At 39.9% G+C, this 16768-nt stretch overlaps 1 protein-coding gene across 4 annotated transcripts in view; it reads right to left on the bottom strand.

The window, feature by feature from the left end:
• Positions 1–6956: 6956 nt before the first annotated feature.
• Positions 6957–16768, bottom strand: part of LOC111862679 (ATP-binding cassette sub-family G member 1) — a 122147-nt gene continuing 112335 nt past the window's right edge. For 3 of the 4 annotated variants that reach the window (XM_023848240.2, XM_023848237.2, XM_023848238.1), the window contains 4 exons: positions 15006–15174; positions 13133–13233; positions 11314–11469; positions 6957–7965 (listed from right to left, as the gene is read on the bottom strand). In XM_023848240.2, coding sequence (XP_023704008.1) covers positions 7540–7965; positions 11314–11469; positions 13133–13233; positions 15006–15174 — 852 coding nt within the window. In that variant the 3' untranslated portion in view covers positions 6957–7539. Of the gene's footprint in view, positions 7966–11313; positions 11470–12369; positions 12474–13132; positions 13234–15005; positions 15175–16768 lie in introns of those variants that run through there. The other variant, XM_023848239.2, reaches the window with a different exon arrangement.

Below are 16768 nucleotides of genomic sequence, written 5' to 3'. Positions count from 1 at the left end.
TTTGGCCCACCTTCCGCCCACCAACCACCCGCCCTTAGGGGGTGACTTTGACTTATTCATTTCAGACCAAGTTCCATGAACGAGAGTTAGCAACAAAATCTGATATAACTGCAGCGCATTCTGTTGACTAAAACCTCATGGAAAGCCACGAAGTGTAGTTAAAATATAGCATCTTAGTATCTTATTGGGCTGTGCGAACCGCTTCTCTGAAGAATTCATTCTATAGGGTAGGGCAGGAGGTACTGAGGATGGAAGCGTGGGACCCCACCCTCAGCCACCCTTATAATCACGCAGAAAGTTAATTTCTTGAGACAATGATAAATCAGCGAGAGATAACAAGAAATTATTTTAAACTGTAGCGCCATCTGTTGAACATTACAACATCTGTTCAACAGATGGCGCTGTACTTTTATTTCATAATTGCTTAACTCTCGCGGATTTGGTTTGGTCTCAAGTAATTAACTTTCTGCCTGACACGAAGAGCGATCGTGGGTACGGTCCCACGTTTCGCCATCTGTGGACTAATGTTCAACAGATGGCGCTTTTTATTATTTCATATGAATACTATGGAAGCGGTCCCACGCTTCGCTATCTGTGGAGTAATGTTCAACAGATGGCGCTTCCTTTTTATTTCATATGGATATGAATACTATGGACTTATAACTGTGGACTTATAAAATAACTGTAGTGCCATCTGTGGACTTAAACCTCATGGAAAGCCACGAAGTGTACTTAAAATGTAGCATCTTAGTGGGCTGTGGAAACCGTTCCTCTGACGCAAGTTAATCACTTGTGGAGTAATGTTCAACAGATGGCTCTACAGTTTTAAATATTTTCTTGTTTACTCTCGCCTATTTAGCTTGATTTCAAGTTATTAACTTTCTGCGTAACCCCAAGAAAGGGTGAGGGTGAAGTCCCAGGCTTCCACAGTATTCATATCCATATGAAATAAAAAGGTAGCGCCATCTGTTGAACATTACTCCACAGATAGCGAAGCGTGGGACCGCTTCCATAGTATTCATATGAAATAATAAAAAGCGCCATCTGTTGAACATTAGTCCACAGATGGCGAAACGTGGGACCGTACCCACGATCGCTCTTCGTGTCAGGCAGAAAGTTAATTACTTGAGACCAAACCAAATCCGCGAGAGTTAAGCAATTATGAAATAAAAGTACAGCGCCATCTGTTGAACAGATGTTGTAATGTTCAACAGATGGCGCTACAGTTTAAAATAATTTCTTGTTATCTCTCGCTGATTTATCATTGTCTCAAGAAATTAACTTTCTGCGTGATTATAAGGGTGGCTGAGGGTGGGGTCCCACGCTTCCATCCTCAGTACCTCCTGCCCTACCCTATAGAATGAATTCTTCAGAGAAGCGGTTCGCACAGCCCAATAAGATACTAAGATGCTATATTTTAACTACACTTCGTGGCTTTCCATGAGGTTTTAGTCAACAGAATGCGCTGCAGTTATATCAGATTTTGTTGCTAACTCTCGTTCATGGAACTTGGTCTGAAATGAATAAGTCAAAGTCACCCCCTAAGGGCGGGTGGTTGGTGGGCGGAAGGTGGGCCAAATTTTTTTCTTTTTGATCCCATGTGGATTTTAATAAAACCCGCTTAGGTTGAGTGTCTTAATGAGCGGCCGCAAAAAAAAAGCAAAAATCTACCCTCCCTCGCCCCTTCCCACCTTCTTATCTCTACCTCTTCACTTCTTGCGCTGCTGTTTGTTTTCTTCTTTTCATTTTTTTCACAAAAATCCTACTGGTTTTGAACCAGGGACCTTCTGAACACTAAGCTGTTGTCTTACCCCCTAGACCACCAGCACCTCTGATATTTACTTCCTTTTATCTTCCTCTTAAGCTACATCTTCGGTTATAATTCCAGAAAAATCAATTAACTTACTTTCTAAATCACAAAACTATACTTAGTCTCGAACCTTCGTTCACTACGCCGGTGTTTTACCACTAGGCCACCAACGCAACGGAAATTTTTGACCTTTAATGTTCCTCTTATGTTACATCTCGCTATATAATTCCATAAAAATCTCATTACAAAAATTCTTGTGGTTTCGAACCACAGACCTTTCATTTACAACGCCTGTGCCTTACCGCTAGACCACCAGAACATCTATGCTGCAACTTTCTGCGATCCTCCTCATATTCTACGACTTGGTTTAAAGCTGCATAAAAATCGTATTTATTTATTCACTTTTCAATTTCTATTGACAAAAGACACCGTGGTCTCGAACCCGCTACTTCCCAATACTACACCCATGTCTTACCCACGTACCACCAGATCTATACACATTTGCTACCTTCGCCTTCCTCATACAGTACGACTTGCTTCTTACATGCACAAATTTCTTACATTTTTTTTTTAACAAGAAAAGTTATGAAAGAAAGGTAATGACTTTCCAGGCACTAGTGAGAAACTTTCTCCGGATAAATAATTTGCAACCTAATCTCTTGTACTCCGGGGCTGTTTCAAAAGTTACTTTACAAATTAATTTTTTTACACCTTGTCACAAATGAAAAGGCACTAAAATCCACATGCTCTGTGGTGTCTCCATGGACAGTTAGCCATGTCCAGATGGAATGGGATTCTGTTTCAGAAGCTGCAACTACTATCACCATCACCATACTAATCAAGCCAACCCTTCTCAAAATTCGATGGACACAGCAACGATGCGTAAGACTGAGGCCCTCGCAGCGACATTCAGACTGCAGCCCCTGCACTAAGTATGTATGTAAGAATATTAGTGTACAAGATAAATGTCATAAAACCTTCATAAATGAAGAAAGTAGTCTTCTGGGATTTGGCACCGTGTATATGTGATGTTAACCGAGGTTTCGGAGGAACGTATCGCCTCCATCTTCAGGGTAGAAGGAAAAATATAAGAAATCCGCAGGCGAAGAGACCGTGAGAACCGGTACAAGCAGACTAGTGTTGGAAATATGCACAGCTATGTGAGAGCAGTGAAGGAAGGGGGGAAGGGCAAGTATAATGTGAAATCGTTGGAGTGAGGAGGGGGGGAGGAGCTGGGACAGAAGCAGGGTTTTGTGTTAGGGGAGAGAAAGCCAAGTTTAAAGGATGGGCACTAACCCTTAAGCTGGGGGGGTGGGGGTTGTTATGTTAGTCGGTCATGGCCTGTGTAGCCTTCTGGATCTGGTGTCATATTCCTGCGGGGGTTTTTTAAGAGAACAGATAAGGGGCTTCCATGACTTGCTGAGACAACCCCCCCCCTATCTGTTCATATTTTCGGGATAGAGTTCAATCTCAATTGCCTCCCTAATGATGCGATCCATATAGCGGGTCTTGGTGGCGAGGATGGAGGTATTCTGAAGCTGAATGCGGTGTCCCAGAACGATGCTGTGTTCAGCTACGGCTGACTTGTCCAGATGTTCGGGATGGATGTGCCGCTGATGCTCCTTCAACCTCATGTCCACGGAGTGGCCTGTCTGCCCGATATAGAGCTTGCCCCACTCGCACGTGATACTGTATACACCCGGTGTCTTCGCCTGCGGATTCCTTATATTTTTCCTTCTACCCTGAAGATGGAGGCGATACGTTCCTCCGAAACGTCGGTTAACACCACATATACACGTTGCCAAATCCCAGAAGACTACTTTCTTCATAGTCACCGCCGTGAAAACCTCAAATCTTCATAAATGAGTTTGAAACACTCTATATTATGGAGGAGAGAGATTTACAGAGAAAAGTGTGTCTGTTATAGTTTAACATTATGAGTGAAACCACTATCACAAGACTGCTCTAATCCCTATTCGCGCTGAGTGAGAACCTTGTGCAACATCCTCTCACATATATGTTTCTTAATTATTAACACTTTGTAACTGGTGATGTTCTTCCAAGCAAATGCTCTTTGTTTATTATTATTAATACAACCATTGCCATACATAATTAAAATATATATTTTTATTGTAATTCATTATCATGAACACTTACTCACACAATGAGGGCCGCACCATAGCTCAAGTGGTTAGTCGCTGGCTTCCCACCGCGGCGGCCCGGGTTCGATCCCGAGTCTGGTTAAGTGGGATTTGTGGTGGACAAAGTAGCGCTGAAGCAGGTTTTCTCTGAGTGCTTCAGTTTCCCCTGCCAATCTTCATTCCACCAACTGCTCCACAGTCACCCTCACCTATCATCTGGGGCTGGTACAATAGGCGAGAAGTGGCTGCAGTACAAGGGACTTAGTCCCAGCCCACTAGCAATAAAAAAAAATAAAACTCATACGAGATATGAGCCTCTTGGTGGCAGTGAGTGTTTATGTATAAACATTACATATAATAATATAATACATTAATATATAAACATTCAGGGATAGTAATTTAAATCATTAATTATACTATGTAATGTTAAATAAAATTGGAAATTTTAGGTGCACTGTCACTATGTGTCATACATATTGCTTTAATTACTGTGTAAAAATTGTATACGTTATGTATAAGAGGATAACGTGGAACATAAAATTTGCATAGTTGAGGAGGAGCTGCAAAACTGTTACGTGGGAAGACAACTGATGTTGTAGAAGTCAAACATATATGCCAAAGACGAATTTGTAAATAAGTGTTGATGGTAATGGACTGTAATAATATATATAATATAATGAACACAACGGACATATATTCAATGAAAGCTATAAATAAAGGTTAACATTCCATAAGAAAAATCTTAATTCCTTTGTTATACTTGGTGACCAGATGAAAGGTATCTAAAATAAAATAACTATATCTCAGACTGCATTTATTATACACATTTATGGGTATACCATTACAAAGGGAAACTATCAAAGTTTTTTTCCAAGTATATAACTCAGAAATTTTCAGTAAATTTCAATGTGGGCTCCACTGGTGGCACGACAAATATCCAGACAATATTCGACCTCGTTCCACGTTGTTTGAATAATGTTTGGTGTTACCATAGCCACTGCATCCCTTTATGCAGGCTTCCAGCTGTTGAAGGTCGTTGATCTTTACCTGGTAGACAATGTTCTTCACGTAATCCCATAAGAAAAAATTTCAATACTACGATAAAATCTTATTTTTAACATTATTAACGTTTATGGCTCATGTGGAATTTCAGAGCACTGAATGTTATGCCCTCAGGTTTATGGAAGGTATTATGTTTTCAATGTTAATATGTTTGGGGCTAGACTAGAACAAGTATTTTGAAATACAGTTAGGAAATATGAAACGGAATGCTGACGAGAAGGAAGTAGGTTATAAGAAGGTAGACCAGGAAGACGCTTTGAGGTAAAAATGCTGAGTCAACAGGGCGGCCAGACTGGACAACCCGAACCCCTTATCGGCAGGCAGCCAATGAGAGCTAGCCATGTCATTGCGGGTAGGAGTACACCCTCCCGGAAGTTGACGAGTTAGCAAAAAGAGGGTATAAAAATACTAGAGGAAACTAAAAAGGGAGATTTTATCAGAAATTTTCAGTAGAGTTGTGGCCGAAGGCCATCGTCGAGATGACACTGAGAGAGTGCTGGATGGTGATGTTCTTCTGCATCACTGCCGCAAGTAAGTGGAACTACCACTTATAGCCATGAAAATTGAGGGTAACATTATTAAAGTGCAAACCCCAGGGAGTGGGAGTGAGGACTATATAGAACAGGCTTAAGAATACCGAAGCACGGTCCACGGCACGGTGTAAGAGAGAGAGAGGTATAGGAGACCCGGAGTCCCGTGAGAAGAAGAGTAGAATAGGAATGTGGTGTAATATTAATAGACCCCATCCCACACGTCAGACACCCTACCCCTATCGCCTCCTGCATCCCCCAAGCGTCCCAGGAGAACTGCGAACTCGAAGCCAAAGAGGCAAACGCCAAAGAGATCAATGAATTTACCTAGCCCCCCCCCCCCTATGGCAGAACACTGAAATTTTCTACAATTTTCATATTAATAATTTTCTTTGCAAAGATTCATTTTGAAAGGGTAAGAACTCAGTTCTATAGGCACTGCAGTTTCATGGGTTGGACACCTGCCCATACTCCCAGGTGGAGCAGGCATAAACCATTATTGATCTAATTAGAGTAATATAAGGAGTAAAAAATTCGCTTAGTAGGGGGTGGAGTCCAACTGGGTCCACTAGGCATGGCAGCCACTGATTGACCTATTGTACCTGCCCCAGGTGATTATGATGATGGAGAATTTGGTGGAATGAAGATTGGCAGGGGAAACCGAAGTACTCGGAGAAAACCCACCACAGTGCCACTTTGTCCACCACAAATCTCACTTGACCAGACCCGGGATTGAACCTGGGTCGCCATGGTGGGAAGCCAGTGCCTAACCGCTTGAGCTATGGTGCGGCCTCAATATAAAGAGTAACTTTAATATTGATATTTAAACACCCATGTCTTAATACAGAATACATCCTTATGTACATATTCAGGGCCTTGGCCTCCTGTCCAAGATGACATCAGGCTACTTTACGTTATTCATAAAGGGGACATTCTGTCAGTTTAGTTGCAGTATGTCCTCAAGTACCTTAAGTCTGCTAGAGAAATAGATCGCTCGAGTGTGTTCCTCACTGAACTTTATATTCCAGCTTCAAGACACAATTTCACTGCAGTAAGGCTGCATTGCAGTTTGCTCTTTATTTCATACATGCAGGTATCATCCATGAAGAGAGCTAGGTGAGTTCCAGGTGATATACACTCTGTCCTAGTGGCCATATATCCTATGGGATACCCTGCCAAACTCTCTTGGCTTATTCTTCTGCTCTTGCATTCGACAGACCAGTTCTTCTTTTATACTACTGTTGGCGTTGACATGATTGTGTTTGATAATATGGGCCTAGAATGTGGCAACATCAGCATCACAGAATAGCAGCAAATTGGATTAAGAAAAGGCAATGTCAATTTGCTCTACTCAATTAATGGTCCAAAAGTGTAGATAATACAACACACTATTAATACAGAAAAAAATATTAGGACAATTAATTTTCATTATTTTAATTTAAAATGAAACAAATACTGGTACAGAAAAGCTTCAAGAAGGAATCATTCATTCAATCGATCAAAGAAACTTTGTGACAGCAGAGAATGAATTTTTTTCCTTAACAACAAATACTTCAAGTTCAACAAAATATCATGTCAGTTAAAACACAAATTAGAGAGCATATGTACAACATATCATCAAGAATTCTTAACTCAGTCCAACATTCATGAAATAACAGATACATATCACAGCAGACAAGGAAAGGATTATGAAGACTGCAGTCTTCTGAGATGTAACACCATGTAGTTCAGAGACAGCCTGGCATTTCGCAGAAACACACCATCTGCAACCCAAGGCCTGTGGTGCTGCTGCTGCTGGTTTCTTGCTTGACTTGCCAAGCTTTCTCCAAATTACATGTCATTACAACACAGGATACTGTACTCTTCACAGTCACTGCCTCAAAAACCTGAAATCCAGCAAGGAAAGGCTGATTATTTCAGTCCAATTACAATTCGATTGCTTAAAGCATGTGCTTAAATCCAAAATATGGCTACCACCCAGTGAAACATAGATCCATCACTTGTGCTGTTGTGTGAAATTGAAATGTGTCTTGATTATTCGACCAACATAGTTGAGAGCAGCAAAGTCACGATGTCGTGACAACCTCCAGCGTAGCAAGAAATAACTCATAGCTTTAAAGAATATCATGTATGCTGTAAGTGCTAGAACAGCCACCCATATGTTCGAATTCTCCATGCCAGTCTCAAGGAGAAGAGTCTTTGGGCTGCGAAAGTGGCAGTATATCTCTTCAGGAGGACAGGGCATCATGGACCGATCATTACCATATACGGCATACATGAGGCCTTCAAACCCAAAGCGCAGATAACTCAGGCACATAAGTACTCGCATGTAGATCGGAATGCTGGTAGTACCAGCACCCATTCCATAAACCGCAAACAGCATTAGCGGAACTGACAATACTGGTCCAATAAAAATACTGTTCTGTTAAGGAAGATAAAAAAATGATTAGTGTAACACAATATATTACAATCACTACGTTTAACAAGGAAAACTGATTAACGGAAAACACTATACTCTGAAGCGGCCAGTTTAGTAAGGAAAACTGGGTAGTGAAATACAATATTCTCTTGAGTGTTATGATTAATAAGGCAAACTGATTGGTGGAAAACAATATTTTCTAAAGTGGTAGATTTAATAAGGAAAACTGAACAGTGGAAAACACTATATACTCAAGTAGTCTGTTTAATAAGGGAACTGATGACAGGAATCACAAATACAGAAAATTTATAGTGAAACACTGTTTAGTAAAGAAATATGATTAGTGGAATACAGTATATGAACATTTAATAAGGAAAATATACTAGACTATATGAAGCATGTGATGGTCTTTAATTGTTAAGAATGAAATACATACATACACACATACATTATATTCCATAGATCCAAAGTAAGTCAGAATGACTGTGGGATGTGGAACAAGTCATACAAATACAAAAGCCATAAATACATATATAAGTCAATGCTGTCAAGTTATGCTATGTATATAACCTTTTAAAAGGACGAGCCATTTTTAGGCACTAGGAATTCATGAAGAGAGTAGAATGTGTGTGTATTTAAGTATCGTTTCAGAGCCAATTTAAATTGCGCCTTTTCATTCATTAGACTTCAGAGACTGACGGTAGATTGTTGAATAATATGCACTTTTCTGAAAACATGTCAGGTTAGCAACCGGTCTATGGAGATGGTGCTTGTTTCTCATGTTAACACTGTGTACATCCGAACTGGTCTGAAAACGTTCTTGGTTATTTATAATGAAGCTTAATAACGAGAATATATAGTTACATGGAAGAGGTAAGATCTGTAATCTCTTAACCCCTTGAGGGTGACTTTTAGCGGAGCCATTTAAATCCCTAAGCATGTGCGACTCACCGTCTGTGGCCACTCAAAGCCGTGCTGTAAGCGTGCGCGCTGCATATATTGCGTCCAAACTTTTCACTAAGAATTCTTAACGCCTACGCTCTGATGTGTGTACTTCCAGTGAATGTATATGTCAGCTAACACTGACTTCTTTCATTCCTTGCTATATGTTTGTGTGTGGTATTTTTTTTTTACTCGCTTTGCTTGGGACAAAGCATCTGGTGTCTGCTGCTTACGAAAGAATTGTTCCAACTCACACTCCGACTTGCTTACAGAGAGATAATTTGTTAGCTAACTTTCATTGAGTGCTTGTTATCTGTGTGTGTATTTCTTTTTACTGGCTTGGCTTACTGGCAACAAAGAAGCTGTGTCTGATTTACGATGTTACGAACCTTGGGGTCGAAGTTGCCTGACGCCTGTGTCAACATTTATGAATCTGTTATTCCTTTTCTGCTTTGCGACACCTTCTTATCAGAGCCCCATGGCATTTGGTCACGTAACTTGTCTGGCGGGACAGTTTCTTGCCCCGACGCTAATAAAATAGCGCTTTCAAAAGTGGGTTCCCATAACTTCGAATGAAATTAGGATATTCCTAGGTTTCCTTATGCTGATGGGAATAATTCAGAAACCAAACCTCAGGATGTATTTTAGTAGGAAACATATGTTAGAAACACCATTTTTTCCCAATGTAATGAGTGAAGAAAGGTTTTCATTGGTGACCAGATTTCAGTGAAACAAAAACTTTAGTTATAGTAATTAAAAGTTACATCTTTTGGTGTCAGTCTTACACCATTATCAGACCTTTTTCATAGAGTGGGTTGAGGGAATTTTGCATGTTTTTTAGTAATGCTGCTTACAGGTGAAGGTAATTATCTATTTGTTTGGATTAATACAGTCAACCATATCATTAACATTTACAAAAGAAATCGCATATAGACCGTATAAAATGCCACTTCATTGTAACATCACTTCGATATAGGTACTTCATGTACATTTCATCTTCTAGTACTATACCAGACCTTAACGCATAAGCAGCACTACTCAAAATTATTGTAGAATCTGCTGAAAGCCAAAATAGTTTAAGCAGCAGAGATGGCTAACATAAACAAGTATCAGAAATTTTCCTGGGACTAAAGGACAGCCAGCACATATGGCTGACAACCTCACTGCCATCTGTAAGATGACTGTCTGGAAAACTTGGGAGCCTCGACATCTCACAGCCTAGTGGGACTGTGTCAATAGCTTTACTTCATTCTTACTCTGCAGAGGTGATAATCAAAACACAGGCCAACCAAGAGCGTGAGTGAGTGGATGGGTGGGTGAGTGAGGGAGTGAGGGAGTGAGCCAGCACAGTCACTCCTTAGTAGCAGGGGAGTGATCAGCAGCAGTCAGACCCCTCCTTTTGTTGAAGAGGAGGTCCCATTTCAAAACACATAAAACTCTGGAAAGAAAAATATGGCCATGGGTCACAATACCAAGAACAACTGTGTGAGTGAGGCCCAGCAGCAATTTACTGGGTTGAGTACCTAGATGGAGTCAGCGAGCAGATAGACCAGTCAAAGCTGCTGTGAGACAGTTGGAGGCTGTTGCACAGGAATGCCGAGTTATTTGTGAGACAGCTGCCAGCCAGCAAGGATGTGAACATGGAAACTGAGGAAGCTACATTGTTGGAAGCCATTAGCAGACAACCAGTGAACACATGGCAAACTGAGAGGACTTAGTGCATGCTGTAGTGAACTGTAGAGTGTGTGAATTAGTGACATTATTACAGTTACTTGTAACTACGATAGTAAGTTTTCAATATTTTGAATTACAAATCCAAACCCAGTCTATAGTCACCCTTATTATGTGATGATGTGTACAATTTCCTCTATACATCCTATTCATAAGGTCTGTGATAGCACAAGACTAATATCATTTCATATAACCCTCCAAATTATTAAAAATAAAAATAAAGAAAGTAACCATCTCAATTTAAACTTTGTAAAGTCAGATGTTACACTTACAACAGATAATACAGAAACTAATGGAGCTTCACTCCAAAAACTCCTTCACTTCCTTAAACTCTGTACAGGGCGAAACTCCCATTTATGGTTTCTTTGGGAAGCAATGCATTTGAATAGTAAACTGAGGAAAATCTTAAATGGAAGTAATTTAACAGTGAGGTTACTGACTATGGATCATTAACACTGAATGCTAATTGGAGGTTTCACTGCAATACCAATAAATTCAGACTATCAGATATCTCAGTTAAGTGGGAAAATGAGAAAAATATGGCATTTCACTGTCCAGTGTACACAAACAGAATCTGTGAACCAAAAAAGGCCACTAAATAAGAGGCCAATTTTCCACTGTGAAGAACTGGTTAGTCATGATATGCTACTTATAATCTCTGTTTTTAATTATACTTACAACAATATCAAGCCTAGATGATATGGTTAAACCAAGGTTCTCAGAAACAAAGCCAATCAGGAGGCAGATAACAAGGAATTGGCACAGTCGAGCCAACTCAAGTGGCTGGTTTGAAATCCAGTACACAGAGCAAACATAAACTGTGCCGATGAAAATCTGTAAGACACAGAAAAATGAAGTTACAAGACACATAAACATAAGCGACTTCAGCAACACTAGAAAGAAAATGTCTGACATGTCAATCTTACTCCTCCTATTCTGCTCATTGTTATTTTGTAACTAACGTAACACCTGCTGCCATTTCTACAGGAAGCTTGGTCATACTGGGCTTACTGCACTGAGCTCTGCTCTCATACGTTATAGTCCCTGAGGATCACATGGAAGTCATTACTTCAATGAACACTATTAATTTCAAAAGTTCTGGGAAGACAGTTATACAACTGAACCTCCAGTTACATCCCTTGGTTTAAGGTTTTTCCTCAATTATCATTAAATTTCAGTGACACCCAAGTCAGTAATGTCAGTGTTAAATAACATTCATGTAAGTTTTTACTTGCTTTACTGTTCAAATCTACTTGTCCCCAGAGAAACCTTCGAAGGGTGTTCCACTCTTTTCATACTAATATGTTGACCTTGACTGAATAGCAATATGCACTAAGCAGTGTTGCTACAAACAGGTAGACTTTGAACGTTTTTGCAAAGATGGATGTTGGAGTATCAGCTCAAGCAAGCTTCCCATCGTTACTTACTGCTGCCATCTTCTGCTCATATTTTTAATTATATTATATTCTGACTGGTAGCATACATTAATAGCCAAATAACAAACACTAGCCTTTTGTACATGAGGATATGTTTTCAGTCCCTTCTTAATGGCATACCAAGGTCTGCAATGAAGCCGTGCCACAGCTCAGGCAGTCAATCGCTGGTTTCCCACTGCAGTGGCCCAGGTTCAATCCCAGGTAAGGTCATGTGGGATTTGTGGTGGACAAAGTGACACTGTGGCAGGTTTTCTCCGAGTAATTCAGTTTCTCCTGCCACTCTTCATTCCACTCACTGCTTCACAATCATTGTCTTCTATCATCCGGGGCCGGTACAATAGGCCAATTAGTGGCCGACGTACCAAGTGAGCTCAGTCCCATCTCACCCCAAGAATTAAAAATCTGCAATGAGTTATTTTTATCTGTATCCACAATAGCAGACCTGGACACATGTAAATCTAATGATTTCAGTTTTGTACTTCAGAGCTTTTAACTTAACACATTTACTGCCATGGTCCTAGACTGGGAGTGTAAGAGGTAGGTCAGTCATATTTCCACACAAAACTGGAAAATGATATTATATTCAAAATGGAAATTCAAGAGAACAAGTAAATATCAGTTAACTGATAACTGCTGTATGCCTCAGCACTCTCAAGCTTTTATATGAGACATTTAAAGTTTCTCTGTAATTGACTGACACCTGTAGAAGCAGTAATAACCTCTCACCTGATGGATCAGCACTGGCATGCAGTAAATTTCAATTTGTTAAGTGATGGAACTGCCATAAAATTTGTTAGAAAAGTCACAGGTGTTGTATAAGCCTCCATTTTAGGGCTTCACTGCCCATTCAACCTCCCTACTATCTTCTGGAGACATACATTTATGTATATAATGCAGAAACTACAATGTCTTGCAGAAATAGGGCACAGGTAGTTACAGATGACAACATTAACTGTGCCTTACTCCTTGTCTCACTGTCATTTTTAATCACAGAACTGCAGTAACTTGACAGATCATTTACAACAGGACCACTTGAGTCCATGATGCCATAACAGTCTTACCTGTAAAGGCAACTTTGCAATGGATAACGCACAGAAATATGCACGGAGGCTGTACCATCGATTAAAATGTTCTCGTTTGAGAAGCTGCACTTCAGACGGAACTGCAAAGAAACAGAAGAGGAAAGTGATGCTTCTTACACATCGATATGAACATACAATGTGGTGGGGCAGGTGTGAATGCGATGCAAACATGTCCTGGCACTATAGAAGGGAGCTGTTCTTGAAAAAGTGTCCATACTGTCATGTGTCCAGGGTTCCATGACCAATAATAATGGGTTTGGGGTTCGATGATTGGATTTACTGACCACTCAAAGGTCATAACTACAAATAACTGTAACAGTATTACTGATTTCCACACCAAGTCTTCCAAGTAAGCTTTCACTAGTTGTTGCTTGGTAACAGGTCTCAACAATGGCTATTCCTCTGCAAAGTTTTCACAAGTTGTTTCCTAAAAACAGATCTCAGTGATGGTGATTCTTCAACAACACTCCACAGTTGAACACTCAACCCAACTCAACTAGTGAACTGTCCTGAGCGTTCTCACATGTTCACCCTGGGATCACTACCTCCAACAGTTCCTCTATTATTGTGCGCTTATTTGTTGCTGTGTAAACCTTTGTTGATTCTGCAGCAACAGTCTGGTTTCCACAAGTCTACACCTTTTCATTTTCATATTAATGGACATGTTTGTTAAACACCCAGTGATTGTTTGTGTCCATGAACTGCATCTCTGTAAAAACGTGTTTGTCAGTTCATTTCCTACAAATTCCTACTTGTCACAATATAAACCATATTTCTCAATTGGCTCCCATGTTATAAGTGAAGATGCTTTCCTGTCAAAATTGTTTGGTTCACAGTTGTAGTAAAAACACATATTTCATCCATCAGAACTAATAGTACATATGCAAAAATAAATTAAATACTATTACTTGTGCTTGAATTAGATGACCTTTTCCAAACATCTTCACTAAGTTTAATTGTTTCTTGCATCCTGTTGTGTATTTAATCAATATTAGAGTTAATTTTACTGACCACACAACACGATTTTTATTTACTGTCACACTATATGTTTCGACCTCAAGAGGTCATCCTCAGGTGTACGAACACAGTTGCACAATCACACGCAATCACATTCGTTTTTCCACTTATTTTGATCCTGTATCCTGTTCAGGTCCACGCTCAATAATATCTTTTTAACCAACTTTTTACTTTTAACTTTTTAACCAAGTGGTAATAATATAACTAGTTACAGTGAACTAAATTTTAAATTTTAAATTTTAACTTTTAACATTTGTATTTTTAACTTATATTTTATAAGAAGAACTTGACACATATTATTGAGCGTGGACCTGAACAGGATACAGGATCAAAATAAGTGGAAAAACTAATGTGATTGTGTGTGGTTGTGCAACTGTGTTCGTACACCTGAGGATGACCTCTTGAGGTCAAAACATGTAGTGTGACAGTAAATAAAACGTGTTGTGTGGTCGGTAAAATTAACTCTAATACTGATCTTCACTAAGGGTAATACAGTGCAGAGTTCAAAATAAGATGGGAAAAGGAAATATGCTAGAGCCCAATGCCCCAAGGTCACTAATGCAGGAATATGGACTAACCAGTAGCAAGCCACAGATCTTGTTGCATCAATGATGTATGCACATATGGTTATGGTTATCTTTCTTGTAAGGGCAAAACGCCATAACCTGAACATCTGTAATGCAGAGCATTACAGCACAGGAAAAGATCCACAAGGCAGAGGAAATGCAATAAGAATCTCTCCCCCCGCGTGTACTACATGATGTTTTTCGTGTTCCTTCACTGCAGCTACAGGGGATACAGGAAAAGCAAATGAATACCTTAACACAGTACTTACAATGCAGAAGGACTGGAAGCATTGGCAGGTACAGAAACACGATGATACAGGTGTAGCAGAAACCAAAGTTGTACAGTTGCTTTGCCCCATCAAAGCCCATGTTATAATATAAGCTTCCAATAATAAATATTAGGAATAAGTACATCAGCCCTTGAAGGTACAAATAACTCTGGAAAGGAAGCAAAGATTTGTACTTAGAATTTACATTCAGTAAAATGTAACAAGGTAAAGTTTTCTCTGTGTTTAAGAAACATGCCATGAAGACATATGGGGAAGTGGAATGCACTGCATGCTCCATGCATTTTTAACTTCATCACTAGAGAGAGGAAACTGATCAACTTTGAACAATGGCCACTTTGCTCCAAGGAAAGCAGAGGCACCTTTAATGTAACTTTTAACCTTAAATAGAGATAAGCGGTCAGCTTTCATGTCCTGACAAATTTACCACCCTCCACCTTGGAGGAAAGAAGCCTGGTATCCATTTACTAGCAGGCTCAGTAGGCCCCCAAACTGGTCTAGACGTTGTGAAGAATAGAAAAATTTCTAACCCCACTGGGACACAAACCCCAGTTTACCAGTCATCAAGCTGTATCCTTTATACAGAGAGATATCCCGACTCCTAACTTATTCTGTAAGTATAGCTTACATTCATCTGTGGAGAAATTATGGATTTTAAAACCCTTATTATTACAGAAAACATAAATCCTCTTCTTAACATAAAAAAAGCTATCCCTCTAACAGGCCATGAAGGCCCATACAGTTGTGAGACGTCGAGGTTCCCACATTCCCCAGCCCCAAGGAAGATTCCTGGTACTCATTTCTGTTAGAGGCTGAGTTGACCCTTGGGCCATAGTGCGGCTGGAAGGACTAGGTAAATTGAAAAAATCCACCTCATTGGTACTTGAACCTGCGACATTCTGGCTTGTAGCATAGTGCCTCCATGAACTATGCTACCGTGTGCCCCTCTTCTCAACATACCCCTTCCAAAATATGCAAATTATACATTTTCATTACATGCTGGCCAGAGTTTAACTCTTATATGGCACAACTGTATTGAAGAAATGCAAGGCCTGGCTAGCCGAACCCTGTGTGAAGGCACTGTTCCAATAGTGCAAAGCCCAGCTATAAAAAGGAGGTTAAGTTTGTATCGTTATTAAAATTACTACCTTACCTAACTTTCCGCTTGTGCTAAACAGTCTCTTTTGCAACAGTGTTATTACTTTCTGGCTTTCAGGCTTTAGGTGTTTACAGCTGAGACCTCATATGTTTGCAAAGGCAGAGGCAATTTTATAATTGTGCCACAGCTCTGAAAATCATTAAAATTATATAAATTTAAATCACTCAAAATGCCTTTCATGTAATTCCCACTCCTCAAAGTTATCTGTTTGTTTGTATGTTTGTTTGTTTGTCTGTATTTTATTTACTAATTCTGTCACTAATAGCTACAATTTATAGCCCCTGTGCAAGTTATAACCTTGTAGTTGTAGGAAGGTTAAGTACCTAAATACCAGATCATAACAACAAGTTTTGCTGGTATTTGGTTAGAGGCAAGAGCAAGCTAGAAATAACCTATGAGTACAATGGATAAACCAGGCTCCCCCAGCCTTGTGGATGCCATCAGTCTAAGGCTTAAACACCCCAAAATTCTGTCTCTTGTCCTCGATGTTGTGGGTTGAGGCACTGGGTCAGCTATCCAGCACTAGCACTCATGAAAGTCAACAATGGCCAAGGAGCCAACATATAACAACACTGTGACTGTGGAA

This window comes from Cryptotermes secundus, unplaced genomic scaffold (genome assembly GCF_002891405.2).
Source record: "Cryptotermes secundus unplaced genomic scaffold, Csec_1.0 scaffold5, whole genome shotgun sequence".
NCBI classification, from domain to species: domain Eukaryota; kingdom Metazoa; phylum Arthropoda; class Insecta; order Blattodea; family Kalotermitidae; genus Cryptotermes; species Cryptotermes secundus.
Note: the sequence above shows the minus strand (reverse complement) of the source record. Positions and strands in the feature narration are given on the sequence as shown.